The 18,069-nt window shown below is 39.1% G+C and overlaps 1 protein-coding gene across 1 annotated transcript; it reads right to left on the reverse strand.

Moving 5' to 3' along the window:
- Positions 1 to 16,030: 16,030 nt before the first annotated feature.
- LOC149832847 (abscisic stress-ripening protein 1-like) lies at positions 16,031 to 16,695 on the reverse strand. The gene is made up of 2 exons (XM_090014744.1): positions 16,475 to 16,695; positions 16,031 to 16,354 (listed from the first exon to the last, which is right to left on the reverse strand). The coding sequence occupies exons 1-2, from the start codon at positions 16,619 to 16,621 to the stop codon at positions 16,193 to 16,195; spliced, it is 309 nt and encodes a 102-aa protein (XP_089870870.1). The 5' UTR covers positions 16,622 to 16,695; the 3' UTR covers positions 16,031 to 16,192.
- Between the last annotated feature and the right edge of the window lie 1,374 nt (positions 16,696 to 18,069).

An 18,069-nucleotide genomic window follows, 5' to 3' on the forward strand; every position in this document is an offset into this window, starting at 1 on the left:
GGTAGATGGGTCGTGAACGAATCAAGAGGAACAAGAATTCTAATCGATATGGAACAAAACATCTGATATGAGCGTTGAGAGTAAATGGGAGATAAAAATGATAAAGAGAGATTAAATATAAAATCAAGAAGAACAAAATGTCAGGTTTAAAGAGCATAATATCCTCAGGGAAAATTACAATACATGTAGGAGTCAGATCACTCCATCATTGTAGCAACGGGTGGGTCGATCTTGCTACATGCAGATCGATCCCCACCTTTTGTGCTTTAAAATGCGGATAAAAGAAAAGAAATGAAGAAAAATGAGGAAGATCAGACTAGAGAATGCTGGAAAATGAAAGGGGCAAAATATTCATAGAAAATACGAAGAGAAAGTAAGGGAGTTACTTACCTGTGATTGTAAATTTTTTTTGACAGAAGAGGAGTTCGGCTACAGAATTTCGTTCGAACCAAATGAGGAAGAAGGCTGGTCCGCTTTTTTCTGCTGCAGGGTCTTCTTCGCTCGATCAAGGATGGGGAGAAGGGGATAGAGAAGAAGCCGGGTGGAGGGGTGAAGAAGCGGTGATGAGGGTTTTCTTTTCGGTTTGTTAAATAGGGGAGAGAGAAGGATCGAGAAGGTGAGTTTGTTGAAGATGAGCGGGATGAGGGAGGAGAGGTTGGCGATCGAAGGTGGAGGATGGAAATGGGTTCGGAGATGGGTGGTTTTGAGGAGGAGGACCCGAGATGGAGAGGGAGAGGCTCCTGGAGATGGCGATTTTTGGTGAAAAGGGGAGAAGGCGCCTGAAAACCCTCTTTTACGAAAACCCTAAAAAACGAATTTTCAAGGGGCCCCCTTTATTTTCAAGTTTTTGCGAAGAGGGGGCTCCCTAACAAATTTTTGAAAAAGAAGTTTTCTAAAAAAAAAAACTTGATTTTTCAAAAGGGTGTTTTTCAAAAAGGTTTTTTTGGAAAAAGAATGGTTTTTAAAAGTGGTTTTTTTCAAAACCAATTTTTTGTTTCTTTTCTATTTGTATTTTCTATTTTTTTGTATTTTTAAGTAAAATCCTAAAGTTTGTGAGAAAACAAAGATTAAAACTAAATTTTTGTGTTTTTGTAAAAAATATTTTACAAAAGGGAATTTTTCTGAGAATTTAAAAGCTATTTTGAGAAAATTTCTTCAGAAATGGTTTTGGATCCGGATTTTGAGGAAATATGGATTTAAAGTACTGGATTCGGATCCGGAGTTGATTTTGAATATATCAATATGGAATTTAATTCAGAAAATCTGAAGAATGACTAAAATTTATCTTTGAAATCGCTTTGATTCTCTCAGAAGATAGGGTTAGGGGCAAAAGGGTCATTTTGTAAATCTTTGAAAAATTTGGGGTGTTCACAATCAATTGTTGGCAGTTTGCAGTACGCGCAGACATGTTCTCGACCAGATATTTTTTTTGCAGTAGGGGTACTTGGCAGATTTCAGTCTAACCCAGGTTTACCCCATTGGAAGGCTGCCAAGAAAGTCTAGTGGTATTTGCAAGGGACAAAAGACTATATGTTAACGTATCATAAAATTGATCACCTCGAGGTCATTGGCTACTCAGATGTGGATTTAGGAGGATGCCTTGATAGTAGAAAGTCTACTACTGGGTACGTCTTCTTACTTGCTAGGGGAGCGATCTCTTGGAGGAGTGGAAAGCAGACGACCACTGCTGCCCACACCATGGAGGCAGAATTCATTGCATTGTACGAGACTACTTCGCAGGCTATATGGTTAAAGAACTTCATATCACAGTTAAAGGTGGTCGATTCCATTGGGAAGCCACTGAAGGTCTACTGTGATAATGAAGTTGTGGTGTCCTTTTCGAACAACAACAAAAGTACTACGTCATGCAAGCATATGGAATTGAAGTATTTTGTTGTTAAAGAAATGACGGAGAATCATTTAGTGCATATTGTCAATATTGGTACAAAAGAGATGATCGTTGATCCTCTTACTAAAGGGCTAGCACCGGGATTATATTTCGAACATGTAATGAGGATGGGATTGTTAAACTCTTTTTTGACATATGCATATAAATAAAGTGATCACTTTCAGTATTTTGATTCTCATTATGGTTGTTGTTAATCTCATAAGGATTAGAGATTCAATTAAGGACCTATAGAATAAAATATAAAGGCAATTCTATTTATCAAGTTATTTCCATAAGGTTTTCTGGTTAAAGGGTTTATCGTCGAAGCAAGTGGGAGAATGTCCTCATGGAAAGCAAACAACCCACTGCCAACGGCCACAGGAGCAGGAATCTCCTCCTTTATCTTGTGTTCACGAGTGTGCTCTGCATCCTTCTTCGATTTATGTTTCTCATGCTACAAGATTTTCAATCAAAAGTTAGCATTGGAATTAGTAATTGTGAAAATTACAGTAATACTAGTATTGTCATATACCCGCCAGAGTAGCAGGTCTTGGGAGAAGGTGTTGTTAGACTCCCACTAATTGTTTAGGTATATTTCACTGGTGGGCTTCGTAAGGGTTAAGAGTGATCAGGACCCAGTACCATACCCAAAAATCAAAGCCAAATCTGGTTTCACCTGAGTCCGAACCAAATCCGACCCGCTGACACCCTTACTCATCCCTGAGAAACATGGCAGTGATCTGGTTAAGGGTGAGCACACACTACAAGAAAAACATTATTTAGCAACAAAAATTTATGACGAAAATAATGTCGCAAAATTGCGACGGAATAGCGAGTGAAAATTATCCGTCCCTAAAATTGCAATTAGTTACAAAATTTGCGATGAAATAATTTTATTGCAAACGCCGTCGCAAATTTGTGACGGATTAGGGATAGAAAATTTTTGTCTCACACTCCATCGCAACTTCGCGATGGATGAGCAACACCATTTTTCTGTCACTTCTCAGTCACAAATTTGCGACGGCGTTTGCGACAAAATTTTTCTATCGCTAATCTGTCGCTAAATTTTCTGTAAAACCCTAATGCAAGCTCCTTTCTTTTTTCTTTCTGTTTCATCATGTCACCCGCCGCTCGTCGCTCATCGCCCGTCGCCCTCTCCTACACCTCCTCCTTCTTCCCTCACTCCATCTCTCTCTCCGCCATGTGCCGCCGTCGCCGACCCCCGAGCACTCTCCCTCTCGTCACCTTTCCCGACCCACCGTCATCGACGAGCACCGCGTTGACACGACGGGGCTCTCACCCTCATCGTCGTCGGCTGCATTCCCAAACAACTACTACAAGAAAAACGTTAATTAGCGATAAAAATTTGCGTTGAATTTTTTCTGTTTCAAATTTACATTGGATTAGCTAGAGAAAACTAGTCATCGCCAAAATTGGAATTAGCGATGAAATTTTTCTGTCACAAAACTCTATCGCAACTTCGCGACGAATGAGCGGCAATATTTTTCTGTCATGAATATGTCGCTATTTAGTGACGGATTTTACGATGAAAAAATTCTATCGCTAAGTTTTGATTTAAATTGGCCCATCGAGGGTGCGAAATTCTCCATCCCTCGCTCTCTCTCTATATATATAGCTCAGAATAGATCAATTAAGCAAAGGATGGACGAGAAGAAGAAGAAGAGAGTCATCGAAAATACGCCTGAGCGGCGGGAAGCTCCCCTCTCCGGCGATGACGAGCAAACATAGGAGGGTGGACCCGCCAAGAGGACACCCACGCAGCAAGTACTCTGAGCGCCCCCCCGATTTCCGACGGCTAGCATTTCTTTACCCTTCCTTTCGGCGCTTGATCTTCTACTCGCCCAACAACGGTAACCCCGGGATCGAATGGACCGCCTTCAACGCCACCAGGGAGCTCACCAGGGTTCTCCTCCACCATGACCACGACATCCAATGGTAAATCAGGCCCCCACAACCACACCTGAACCTTTTCTTTCTCTTCACTTTTTATTTTCTTCAAACGGGATCCAGAGTTTTTAGGGCTTTTAGTCTTCTAATGTGCAGGTGGGTTCCTGATGGCCAGCTCTGTCCCACGGTGTCCAACCGATCAAATTACATACATTGGATCGAAGACTTGCTGTTGTCGAACGTCATAGCGAGGCTGATGGCCCGAGATCGAATCTGGGGGTTTGACATCGGCACCGGTGCAAATTGCATATATTCCCTCATCGGCACGTCACTTTTTCGGGTGGAGCTTTGTTGGATCAGGTGTGTGTGTTCGCCTGGCTTTGCAAATTCTCAAGATCGAATGGTTGGTTGTGCATAATGTATTGCAAAGATTTTGTACCATTTAATGGCGAGGCTTAGCATCTTGTTTCGTGATATTGTTTGTTGTGTTAGCATTACACAAATTCTTTTCCAAAAAGTTGGAAATGTTTAGAATTATAGAAAATGTCTAACGTGAATAATTTTTATGTCGTTCTTCTTGTGTGTTTTGTAGGTGTTGTTGGTTCTCTTTCTCTATTGCTATTAAAATTGCAGGCATCATCATTATGGATTTTTCTCATCTGGTTTTTCTTGTTTATTTTGATTTAGTTAATTGTAGATTGCCCAATAAGTAATGGAATTACAGTGTTTGAGGAACTTGTATAATGTTAGTAATCTTCGTTGCAAATTTTATGGATGCTTGCAGTTTAGGAGTCATCTGTCCCATTGAAATGGTTACATCTGAGATGATTCAATTGTAGGTATGGTGGTCGGTTCAAGCTTCATTTCTATTTTCTTTTTCATGGATGTTCTGCAGCTAATGAACCATTTCTATTTTCAAAGCCATTACATTCTGATACAAGTGTGTGGATGCATGTGACTGACAACATGGGCTGAAGTTTGAACTTTGAACATCCTTGTCCTTTATTTTTCTAGGACTCATAACTTCTATGATATCCCTTGTTCTTCTATTGTAAATTGTAATACATGTGGTTTTTCGTGTCTTTTTTGTTTTTGGAATGTTGTAAATTGAAAGTTTTATACACTACACAGATATGTTGTGATCGACCTTTCAGCAGGCCCTTGCACATATGGAAAGATAGAAACTGAAGAAGTGTCAATTATAAGACAATTCCTAGGTTACGAAATTTGATTTTTCCAAGGGACCAACTTGTGAGCGTTAGTTCTACTCAGGATGTCTTTGTTGGACAGCTGACTGCTCTGGTTTCAACCACCATTGAGCATGTTATGACATCGGATGTTCGGTAATTTTCTTTGGGCTTTCTTTTTCTGCAGTTGTCTTCATACTGTGGCTTTTGTAGACGTTATTTTAGTTTATAGATTCATCTTTAAGCACTATTCTTTGGGTGGTTTAATCTATCAAAGGATGATCTTCCTTGAGAATGCACTACTTCCAAATGCATGTACATAACATACATGCAGTATTCTATATTGGTTTCTTGTTAGTTTTCCTTTGTTTGAAGTATGCTAGTTTAGCTGACAAAGTTCCAATATACATTCTGCACAACACAGAAAATGTATATTATAGCTTGTTTTCATCTTGTCTTCAATTTTTATGTTATAGCTTGTTTCATTAATACTAACACTTTTATTGTCAGAATATTTCACCACCATTTGCCACATTTGAAGAGTGTCCTGAGTTCTGAAATGCTCCACCTGCCATCAGAGTAGAAAAAATGTTTGATCAGATAAAATCAAAACTACCTGGACCTCCTCAGTTACTATAGTGTATTCCTGAATTCAGTTTCATTGCTTGTTTGTTTGCAGAGAATTGTTGATTGACTTCTATCAAAGTGCCAAGCAAAGGAAGCCTGAGAAGATGATCATTTTCAATGCAATTGTGCTACTTTTTTAATCATTAGGCAAAATGTAATGGTTAATAGTTATACTTCTAACTTCATTCCATTTCATTTTGTTGACAATCAGGGATGGTGTGAGTGAATCTCAGTTCAATGAAGTCCTGAATATTAAATTGTAGCAGATAATCAAGCTACTTCTAGTGCAACGAATGTGTTGTAAATTACAGATATGTTGCTGAAATTGACAGCTCCTCTTCAAGCATTTCATTGGTCATTTGACTAAAAAATTTGAGGCATGTATGCCTCGGCTTGAGGCGTGCGCCTCAAGGCGTATGAGGCACATGCCTCGGGGCTCTTTTGTTTTAAATTTTGCGACGGATTAGCGACGGATAATATCCATCGCTAATATTCAACGATAAATTTTTGATATTTTCTGATGGATTATATTCCGTCACTAATTTAGCAACGAAATTAGCGACGGAATATATTTTATCGCAAACCCAAATCAGTGCTTATTTAGCGACGGACTCGCGACAGATCATGTCTATCGCTAATCCATTATAAATTAGCGACGAAAGTAGCGACAGGTCAGTTTTGTCGCTAATTAGAGACCAAGATTATGTGATGGACGCTATACATCGCTAATCTATCACCAATCCATTGCTAAACGGTTTAGCGATGGATTAGCGACGTATAGCGTCCATCGCTAATTCATGTTTTTCTTGTAGTGAACCCGACTTGTTGACAACACCTCGTGGTGCGACAGTGTCCGGACACGATGGTGCTCTCATCCTCTCTGGCGCCCCCTTCCAGGTGACTTGGGTCCAGTCCGTCGCTGAAGACACTTCTACAAACTACAATTCGAAAGACGAAGCCCACCGATTATCAAGCTGGGTTATTTCTGGTTCGCTCGCCATTACTAGGGGAATCCTTGTAAGTTTCTTTTCCTCCGCTTATTGATATGCTTAAGTTTCTTTTCTTGTAAGTCATAGGCCATGTGGCAGTCACCTGAGGAGGGTGGGCCGGACCCAGGTTACATGGCAGCCAATGGTGGAGTGGGCCCAGCCTTCATCATATGTGGCAGATACTACTCGGGCCTGAGAATAGTTACATTGGTACATGATACGTATTAGGCGTACCAGTTAACAAAAGAAACACATACGAACTTACATAGAGACAGGTTCTATAACGTTATAAATGAGTATCAAGTTCCTTTCTATTAGCATTTTTTCATACAAATAACAATTTTGTTTTATAAAGACATTATTTTTATTAAGAGTTTTAATATTATAATTCATAAAATAATTATTATACAATAACCCCACCTGAAGATTACCCGCTTGGGCAAGGAACTTATACTAGTATTGTTATTATTTTTACTATGAGCTACAACTTTTAAAAATAAAATTTGCTCAACCAATTGTTTCCTTTTACTTAAGACAATTATTTGCCTGATTCGCTCCACGATTCAATAACTATATATATTAAGAAATGAGATTCACATACCAATGCATAGGCAGCAGCAGCAGCAACAACAGTTCCAACTTCACCAAGAAGTTGCATGTGCTTGTGATGCTTCAGTTGCTCCTCAAGAGTCTTTTCATTCTTCTCCTTGTAAAAGTGGTGATGATGATTGTGCTTTTCTGCCTGCATGGTGTCTAAGACAGAGCAAACAAACTAATGATGTGAGGGTAGAGAGCAAAAGGCAGAGAAGAGAAGAAGGATATATGCAGTGCAGTGCTGAAGACGGTCCCACCTTGTTACGAGGAAGCAATAACATTCAACATGTATTTTGTAGAGTTTTCAAATAAGTCTCTGTATATCACGCAAGGGGGGAACTCGTTTAAGATTCGAGATTATGATAACGCTAAACATGGTCCAATCTGAACCGTCCACTTCTTCAATGGATGGTGGGAGATTGATAGGGACATACACGTTCTTGGCCTAAACTAAAAAGTCACAGACAACGCGTTCGCACACTCACGCAGGCGTATTTACAAGGTGGCCTTCCTGGGTCCTTCCTTCTTACACTGATTGTGCTAATAATCTCTTCATTGTGAAACCCTTAGTCTTCCAGGATTCTAATGATCTCTCTCTCTCTCTCTCTCTCTCTCTCTCTCTCTCTCTCTCTCTCTCTCTCTCTCTCTCTCTCTGTATAAAAGTCAACAGTGTCCCCTTCCTCTCTTCTCGTCACCAAAAGCTCAAATCTTTCTCTTTCTCATACCACACACATTGGCTTCTTAATTTCTTGTGTCAACATATATATATATATATATATATATATATATATATATATATATATATATATATATATATATATATATATATATATATATATAAACCCAATGGCCACCATGTTGAATGAAAAGAACCAAGGCTAAACACCACCATGAGAAGGAGAAGCATCACAAGCACATGCAACTTCTTGGTGAAGTTGGGACCGTTGCTGCTGGAGCCTATACTCTCAAATCTAAAACTGAATAGTATGTGGTGATGAATAGCATACGTCTATCTTACGGTAGCATTTTTAACATTGGATGGTAACTTAGAGTCATAGATGCCCCCCAGGGGGTTTGATACAGTGGAAGGGGCCTTGGCCACTAGCTAGACGGGTGGTCATGGTTCTATTCTCATGGGCATCAGCTATTAATGAGGGCAAGGGATAAGCCCTTGCACAGCCTAAGTGTTGAACATAGTCACAGATATTGTTTCTATTTGTCTTAAAATTTATCTATTTTTCAATCTAGTTTTTTAGCTAGCCTCATCAACCTTAAGTTTTCCCTACTCTATGGCAATTCTTTAGTCCCATATTGATCATGGAGGAGAACCCCCATGGAATTTATATTAGCTGGAGTCACCAATCGCCATAAAGATCGATCAACTGAACTTTGGACTTTGAACTTCAAGTTTTGTTTTTTAAACATCTTTAATGTTGGTTTGATGGTTTAACTAATTGGTATCTTGACTAACCTAGTCAAAGGTTCTTTTTTACCATGTTTTTGCTTCATTAAGCTGTCAAGCGGGTAAGTCCATTTTTGGGTCAAATGCTTATAAGGAAGTTAGGCTAGCCATTAATGTCAGCCTAGTTGAGTGCATTTGGACCATTGACCACGGAAGTAGCTGATTTTTTTTGGACCGTTGACAACGGAAGTAGCTGATTTTTTTTTGTTCCGTTGACCACGGAACCAGCTGAGTTTTTTTTTTTTTTGTACAGTTTCGAGTTAGTCATTTGTTCTAGGGTGTATATAAACTAGGGGTGTCAATGGGTCGGGTTTGATTCGGACATAGGTGGAACCAGACCTGGCTCCAATTTTCGGGTATGGTATCAGGTCCAGACCTGGGTCTAATCAGACCCATCATAAAAGAAACCATACCCAGACCTTATAAGAACTACATGAACCAGACCCGGGGCATACCCACTAAATACTATTTTTTTATCATTTTTACATTGAAAATTTGTGGGTCGTAATCGAAATTCAGTTTAGGCCCGGGTCTAGTATAAAATTTCACAAACTATACCCGGATCCATGTATTAATCGGGTCTTCAGATCCAGAGCCGGGTCTTAATCGGGTCTTCTTATTTATCACCATACCCCGACCCTATAGGGTTTGGTATGGATCGGGTCGAGGAAAACCCGACAGGTTGACACCCCTAATATAAACCATGGTTATAAAATCCCAAATGTCTTGAAACATTCTTATTCCTCCATACTGTATGTCTTCTTTTGTGCACTTTTCACCTAAAAAGTTGGTCACGGTACGCCGTGTCACGATCGGCAATCTCATTAGTGCAAAAAAAGGTCGACAAAGCATGAGTAGGAGTGGGCTTGGTTGTGTTTCTTAAAGTGAGATAGCAAATCCCCAAGGATCTATTCATACGGGGCAATTATTGCTTTAAATAAGTGTCCAATTGCCTCTATGCATTTCCCAAAATTTGGATTCCTTTGCATGTTTGCCATCCATTTTGCACTTTACACCAACATATGTCGTTGATATTCTGAAAATATCACAATAAAAGCCAATATAATACCCCAAAATATCATCTATTTTGAAAATATCACATTTTTTCATATGGTAAAATATTTATTTGGGTATTTTTTATATTGTTTATACTTTTATTCATGTTTAAATATATAATTTATATTTCTACATATCAATAATTCTCCCAAGAAAAACTTAGTTTTAAAAATTGGAAAGTTATTTTCCCTCACCAAGGTCTTCCCTAATGTGAGTATGGTGTCAAATAGTGCTCTAGTTTTAGTAGAGAAATTATGCCCAATTAAATCATTGATCTTTATCAAGAGTGAATAAATGCTTTGATCAGTTTTAAGGTTCTTTCCTGATTAATTCTTATTGTTGTCAATCATGGTTAAAATTTTTGTAGCATTAGACGCACAAAGCAAAGAAGGATCCAGAGCACTCACACACATACACAAGATAAAGGAGGAGATTTTTGCTACTATTGCCGTCATCGGAAGCGCCGGGTTCGCTTTCTTTGAGCACCATGAAAAGAAGGCAGCCAAGAAGAAGGTTGAGCATGAGAAGAAGAATCATGGCCATCACCATTAATATTGCATGCATTATTTATCTTTGTCAGTTGCAGCTTCATTTGTTATTTCATGTAAATAAATAACAATTAATTACGTTTCCACTTATACTTTCATCTGGCTGTTGATTGATTATCTTTTTGTTATTCAATAAAAAAAGATTAATCATCTTGTTTCCAGGATATTCACTTGTTTAGTGTTAATTTTAGAAAAGAGGGAAATAAATTTCAATAATGAGCATATCAACATGACTAAATTTGTTATCAAGCTAGAACTCGACACTATAAACTCTTTTTTTTTTTTTGGTTTTCTACTCATGCTGTACATGTCTTATGTTCTGCAAGGAAGTATTGGGCTTGACAGGGCCCGGTTTGGAAATTTTAAGCTCAGATCTTGGCCTAGAAGTTGAGCCAAGCCCATCAGGGTATATAACCAGATATGTCAAAGAACCAAGCCCACTGGACTGGATTTGGTTGATACTTATTCCCAAACAAGATCCGACGTATTAGACCATAATCTGTTCTAGTTTTGGCCCAAAAACATGTCCAAATTTTCAACATGACTTGAAAATAAGATGACTCAGGGGTTCTCAAAGGATTTTATATCCCAGTTGGTGAGACGATTGGTCCATCAAACACAAGTCATTGAGGTAGCTGAAGATATAAAAAAAGATGCCTTAACATGACCACTGTAAACTAAATTAAGGGCTAGGGGCAGTGTCGTCAGTATCGGTGCGTATCGGCTGATACGTATCGTATTGCCATAAAATCGATATGATACTGACCTGAATTAGTTATTTTTAATAAATATAAAAAAATAGCTAAAATTATTTTTTAGTATTATTTTAATGGATTTAACATGTGTCACGTTCTGATTGACATATAATATGTTTTAATTATTTTTTGGCTGATTCAGAACGATTCACTTAAGAATCGGTATTGACCGATTCACCTGAATCGTTGGCCAAATGATACATGTCTGATTCGGATACTGACAACATTGGCTAGGGGTGTCATCGGATCTAATACAATGAGGGTTTGGTAACCAAGGAAGGAGTCCGATTAACTATCCAGGTCGCCAAAGGCCGCTCCGGTTGTTTGGTAGGAGCAGTTAGTGCACGTCACCTTGTGTTGGGATGTTGCAGGTTCAAATCCATTGGTATAGTTTTATAAAGTGGTGGGGGTCTAACTAATCCCAGCTTGGCTTTAAAACAAAAACTATCCACGTCAGACGTATGAGGTCCAGTTAGCATGCATGCAGAGCCAAGTATGGTTCATCAAATTTCATACCAACCCAAGTCCAACCTGAGTTGTAGGGGTTTAACCGGTCGGGTTTACCCGGACAAAACCCTATAGGGTCCAGGTATGGTGACAAATAATAAGACCTGGGTCTGGACCCAAAGATTCGATTAATACATCGATCTGGGTATAGTTAATTTGTGAAATTTTATACTAGACCCGGGCCCAGCTGGAGTTCCGATTAAGACCCGCAATTTTTCAATGTAAAAATGATAAAAAAATATTAATTTACCGGGGTATGTTCCGGGTATGGTTCATGTAGTTCTTATCGGGTTTGGGTATGGTTTTCTTATAGTAGACCCAATTAAACTCAGGTTCGTACCTGATACCATACCCAAAAATCTGATCCAAGTCTGGTTTCACCTGGATCTGATCCAAACCCGACCCGTTGACACCTTACAGAGTTCTGATTAAAGATCCTCAAATTTTTAATGAAAAAAAATTAAAATTATTATTTTACCAGGTATCGACCTGGTCTACCAGGCCCAAATATGGTTTTTCTTATGAAAGATTCAGTAATATTCAGGTCCGGACACAGTACCAGTATCTCTTAGTTGGATCCGCATCCGAATCCACAAGATTCTGCCAAAGGTCTGACCCGTGGGCAGCTAAGGGCGATAACTTCATACCGTGAAATAGAGATGGTTTTTTTATTTATCTCAACGATTCTAGCCAAGCATCTAAATTTTGAAGGACAGTCTCTACAGCCCAAGGTGTCCTAATTTTGGTAGGACGCCCAAATATGACACAATCAGCCATGCAGAGAACCAAATTCCACATTGGTTTCCTTTTAGCCGTTGTTTGAACCCTTTATTGAGTGAGAATATAGGGAATACAGTCACAAGAGTAGGGATGGCAGTGCAGCCGGGGAAAACGGGTCCCCGCCCCATATCGCCCTGTTTGATCCAGGATGGAGGTAGGGATGAAGGTTAAAATCAAAACACATGCAAGGATGGACTTACACTTTTTTCTGCCCTGCCCCATCCCTGCCCCCACAATGTCCCTGATCCTTCTTTAGGAATGGCAGTGGACCTAGGGGAGACGGGGCCCTGTCCCGCCTCTTCCCGTTTGAACCAGGGATGGAGGACATGAAACAAGGATGGAGGACATGAAACAAGGATGAAGGCAAGAATGAAGGTTAAAATCAAGACCCATGCTAGGATAAAGGGTAGGATTTTGAGACGGGACGGAGGTGGACACATGACCACGTGAATTGGACCATCTTGTCTTGATTTATCACCATCTTGTGGACCATATGCATTTGCATGGTCCAATCACAAGTGTGGATGGGATTGATTGTTTATCCAAACCATTCCAAATAATGGGACCCAGTAGATGGTGAGATGGATATGGGCATCAAGCTCATTAATTTTGTCACTTTTTCAAAAAGAAGCGATAAGGCCAACTTTCCTCCTTTTCTTACTCTCTTAAAAAGAAAACTATTCCCCTCCTACACGAGCCAACAGGGACTGGGTCAGCCACCTAAAAGTCACTAGGAGGGGTGTTAATGGGCCGTACCAAACCCTATAGGGTTAGTTGCATACCACAGGGGATTCTAGCAACTTCCTACTGATAAAATGCAGTTATTAACTAATAAAAACAAATGTATTGTGATTTTATTGTGGCATATTTGATTTTCTTAGCAATATTTTTTTTTAAAGAATCATCCATTTTATTAAATTCACTCATTTCTGTTAATGTTTATTCTTTTTTATGTTTTAAGTTTATAGAATTTTTTGGGTTTTTTACATATTGATCCTTGACTTATTAACCAAAGATAAATCCATCCGTCTTAACTCCATTTCCAAAATCATCCCGATCTTCTTAATAATACTACGTAAACGGTTCAAAAGGTTAAGTGTCGTTAATGCAGTCGACGGAAACCTCCATCCTTTAAGTAAAAGATGAATTTACCCTCAAGGGCACCCTATTTGTAGGGATGCACAACCAGCCTAGCTAGGCTTGGACTCGACCCCGTTTGAAAAAATAAATGAGCCAAACTTGAACAAGATTTCAGGGTCGGTACACATAAACTAGCCGAGCTTGAATAGGCAGTTCAGCTAGGATAAGCTCGGTTCACATATATAGCTATATAGAAATTAGATTTTGTATATGAATGTATTTTGTTCATAATATGGTCAAATCTCACCATCTTCCTTCCTTTCAAAAAAAAATAAAAATTTGATACAAATTTAAAAAAAAATTAAAACCTTTTTAAAATAAAGGTGTTCAACTCTAACCAAGCTCGACTTGAGCCGATCCTGGCAATGGTTGTTCAAGCTCGAGCCGAGCTTGAACAACTAGATTTTCTGGTTGAGCCGAGCCAGCCCAAGCTGAACCGTGTGCATCCCTACCTATTTGTCATAGATCAGGGAAACATTGATTGAAGCAAGGTTTGGTATTCGATTCTTTTGAAATTTTTGGGTTTAAATGTTATTGGAATCTATGACTTTGTTATTTGTCAAGTGATCTTGTAATCTTTAATTTCAACTTTATGATTAAAAAGGAGGAAGCACGAGTCTTCTCTATTGATCATTCATCTTCCATCAACTTCTTTTAATGAACAGAAACCCTTAAATGAACTGATGCAAAACCAGTCCATCCCATCTTCATCTGGGATCCAAGTCTCTCTCTCTCTCTCTCTCTCTCTCTCTCTCTCTCTCTCACACACACACACACACACACATAAGCGATCTTTGGCTGCTCCATTTGTGTGCAATCTAGGGGTTCACAACGAGTCAAGCAAGCTCAATCTCGGCTCGAATTGGTTCATGCAGATAAATAAGCTAAGCTTGAGCAAGGGCTCAAGCTCGGTAATGTAAACGAGCCAAGCTTGATAAGGCAATCATGCTGGGTTGAGCTCGATTAACCCAATTAAGCTCGTTTGGTGTAGTTATATGTAAGACACCTAGTATTGCTATATGAGAAAATTTGGTTGCCACAGTCAACACAAAAGAAGGTCATGGCTATACCAATAAGACGTTGAGATTTTGTAAAGGAGGTGGGGAGTTTGAATCCCGCCAGCTTCGCTATTCAGTCAAACTTATTTTAAATAAAGATGTTGACTTGAGCTGAATTAAGACAAAATGTTGTTAAGCTTAGCTCGAGCTCAAGCCGAGCTCAAACAATCTCTTTTTTTAACGAGCTGAGCCGAGCCAGCTTAAGCTTGGCTTGTGTGCAGCTCTACTGCCCTCCCTTGCGCTTTCCTCATAGGTGGTGCCACCCGCGTCCCCATTGAATGCCATGAAAAAGAGAGAGAAAGATGGTCATGGGAAATCTTTTATAAAAAAAAAAGTAAAATAAGGGGTAATTTGGTCATTTTGATAATACCTAACCATGGATCATGGTTAATTCAACAATTGTTTGACGGTAGGATGTAGTTGTCCTAACGGTTAATAAGGGATGATTTGCACATAGACTATTCTGTTTCTTGCAAAATATCAACTTATATATAATAAATAAAAATATTAGATCAGTGGTGGCTGCATCAGCAAGTCATTTTAGTTGGATTCACAGGAAGGAGTAACCACAAGGGCAAGAAATCAGCTACCATGATCTTGCTTTTCGTGACTCTTCAACCATGGCAACTGCCATTTAACTCTCTCTCTCTCTCTATATATATATATATAGAGAGAGAGAGAGAGCACCCTAACACTTTTTGAACCTATCGGCAGCCTACCACCAATGAATAGGGTTATAGGATTGTTTTTGGAAATCTGACCCTGAAGATGTGCTTGACATAGTCAAATTGTTAGGAAATGACAATTGAATCATATTTTTTGAGAAAAAAAAAATTTGAGCATTGAATAATTTTGAAAATTGTAGACCTTTGGTTTTTAAATCTTATAGAGCATGTTGGAATCGGGCGATCCAAGAGTCGATTCCTATAAAATCAAACATGTAGATCACATATGTATGGTCAGATTTTAGAAAAAAACCTTACAAAGCCTGGTAAGCTTGCGGTAAGCTCAAAAAGTGCTAGGCAGCTACAACCTACTGTATATATATATATATATATATATATATATATATATATATATATATATATATATATATAGGAAAAGTTTGAAGTTTGAACACACGATGATGCCTTTGGTTGATCTTTTTGACAATTTTCTTGCTCAATCAGAGCAGTGTCATTTGTTTTATACAGTCATAGGCAGCTTGCTTTTGATCTTGGTAAAAAAAAAAACTATTTTAATTGTGTATATATCCATGAATTTTGTCATTTTATCTGTGACCATAATATGAATTTTGATGTCAATCTCATTTTATATATCAACCTATTCTTGTAGAAGATCCTATCCATATGGATGTTGGCTCTGTTAATGTTAGAAAAGCATGTTTTATATTACAATTGCATAATCAACCGCGCGCTATCAGTTTTATATTCTTTAGTTATTTCAAATTATCTCTTTTTAAATATTTTTAGATCAATTTTATGCTGCAGCCTACTTGGCATAATTAGCTCCATCAATCTTGCGCTTAAAGTAGATCAAAGCAAGCTTCACACTTTTTCATCAAAAGATAAAGTAAATCCTTGACATCACTAAAAGCAAGATCAAACAACAGTAGATCTCAAACACATAAGTAGACAAGTAGCAGTGCATAACTTCACACACTTATTCCCCGGTCACCCTTCAGAGTCATAGTTTAGTAGTCATGCTTCTCAGCCTCCTTCTTGGCATCCTTCTTCTCATGATGCTCATGGAAAGCAAACCCGGCGCTGCCGACGGCAAGTGTCGCAGCGACCTCCTCGCCGATCTTGTGTTTGTGAGAGTTCTCAGGGTCCTTCTTGGCCTGATGCTTCTCATGCTGCAAGAATTCAAATAGAAATTTAGACAGTATTGAATCAACTAATCAACAAAGAAGAGTAGGCAATTTCTTAACCCAAAAACAAAAGATGAAAGATGAGTATAGCAAGTCGGGACTTACTAGTGCATAAGCACCAGCAGCAATAGACCCTACTCCACCAAGAATTTCCAGGTGTTTGTGGTGCTTGGCTTGCTCCTCGGGGGTTTTCTCATGCTTCTCCTCATCACTCTTGTGGAAGAAGTGGTGCTTATGCCCCTCTTCTGCCATAGTGGTATTGCAATTCAACTCAAGAAAATAGGATATTGAGCAAGAAAAGGGGCCTTGATTCTTGATGATGGCAAGATATGGGGGGAGTGTTTATATAGGGAAAAATGAGTGCTCACCACTTATTGACCATTTCAAGTCCCAACTATTTTCCCATTGCTAGTAGATATTATTATTATTACTATAGAATCATAGCATATTCTTCTTGGGCATGCTTTTCAGTTTTCATTTATGATGGTGTGTAAGAAAATGGCCTAAAAGCCCTTTGATTATCTTTGGATGATGTTGTGAGTGGAGATGACAACCCTGGATGGGTAGGCTTGGCCAAGGGAAATTTCTACTGGTTAATTAACACTGTAATAAAAATATACATGGATTCATGTAAGTTAGGTAAGGATGCAATTGAAGTCCATGTGTCCCACATGACAAAAGCAACGGATGTCTCAATGGTAAGGATGGCAGTGGACCGGGGCCGGGGATAAGGTCTCTAGCTATTTAGCCCCCCTCCCAAAATCCTACACTCTATTCCCGCCTATATCCCTGCACGGGTTTTGATTTTAACCTTAATCCTCACCTCCATTCTCGTTTCATGTTCTTCGTCCCTGGTTCAAACGGGGCGAGGGCGAGGGCGAGGCCGGGGCCGGGGCTTATCCTCCTTTGTAAGTCCAAGCCAGTACCTCCCTGGGTCAAGGGATGGGCCAGGGTTTATAGCCTTTGGGAGTGGGTTTCCACGTCGTCCTTATGAGAAAAAACAAAAAAGGTCTGGCACAAGGTATGGAACTCTTTTCCTCGTCATTATTGTGGTAGCCTTGTTGGGCCATCCTTTTTAAAAATTTAAATTACTTTAATGTTATTCAAAGCAATGATATGGTATAAAATATTTCTTGCTATTACTTTTTTTTTTTTCATGGTAACCTCATCAACAACAGCACCTTGGCTGGCCTCCCGTTGGTAAAACCTTTACGTCCTCCTGCCCATCAGAGAGTACACCCAGCTTTGACCTTGCTGCAAGAGATGACATTCATGGGTTTTGAGCTTGTGACGTACCGTCAACTTGGTGACATGAGCAAAACCTCGTGAGTTATTTTCAATTTATTTCTTTTCTTTTTCTTCACCTATAAAAAAAAAGTTCATATTGCAATCCCATCCATTAGTGGGTTGAGGTCAACAGGTTGCCGTCATGTCCAAGACTTCAATGTTGAAAGGTTTTCCGTAAATTCTTCTGAGGATGGTGAGACCAATGACAGAACGCGGGGAGACGTATGGTAGGGAACATTGCAACGTTGATGGTATGGTACGCAGCTAAATATTTCACGGGATGTCGGTAGAGACGTAAAGATGGTATTAGGGCACGTGGCATCGATTAATTGGACGAATTAAAGTATTTGTTGGAGGTCAAGTTTCCGACCCTCTTTTCTTTGATGAAAATATAAAATAAATGAAGTCAAGCT

Source organism: Nuphar pumila, chromosome 7, assembly GCF_984573655.1.
Source record: "Nuphar pumila chromosome 7, dmNupPumi1.hap1.1, whole genome shotgun sequence".
In the NCBI taxonomy this organism is placed as follows: domain Eukaryota; kingdom Viridiplantae; phylum Streptophyta; class Magnoliopsida; order Nymphaeales; family Nymphaeaceae; genus Nuphar; species Nuphar pumila.

Bases quoted from the DNA above. Each gene is read 5' to 3' on its own strand.
- LOC149832847 (XM_090014744.1), bottom strand. From the start codon at position 16,621: ATGGCAGAAGAGGGGCATAAGCACCACTTCTTCCACAAGAGTGATGAG. The intron at 16,355-16,474 runs GTAAGTCCCGAC...GAATTCTTGCAG, and splicing joins CTGCTGGTGCTTATGCACTA to CATGAGAAGCATCAGGCCAA.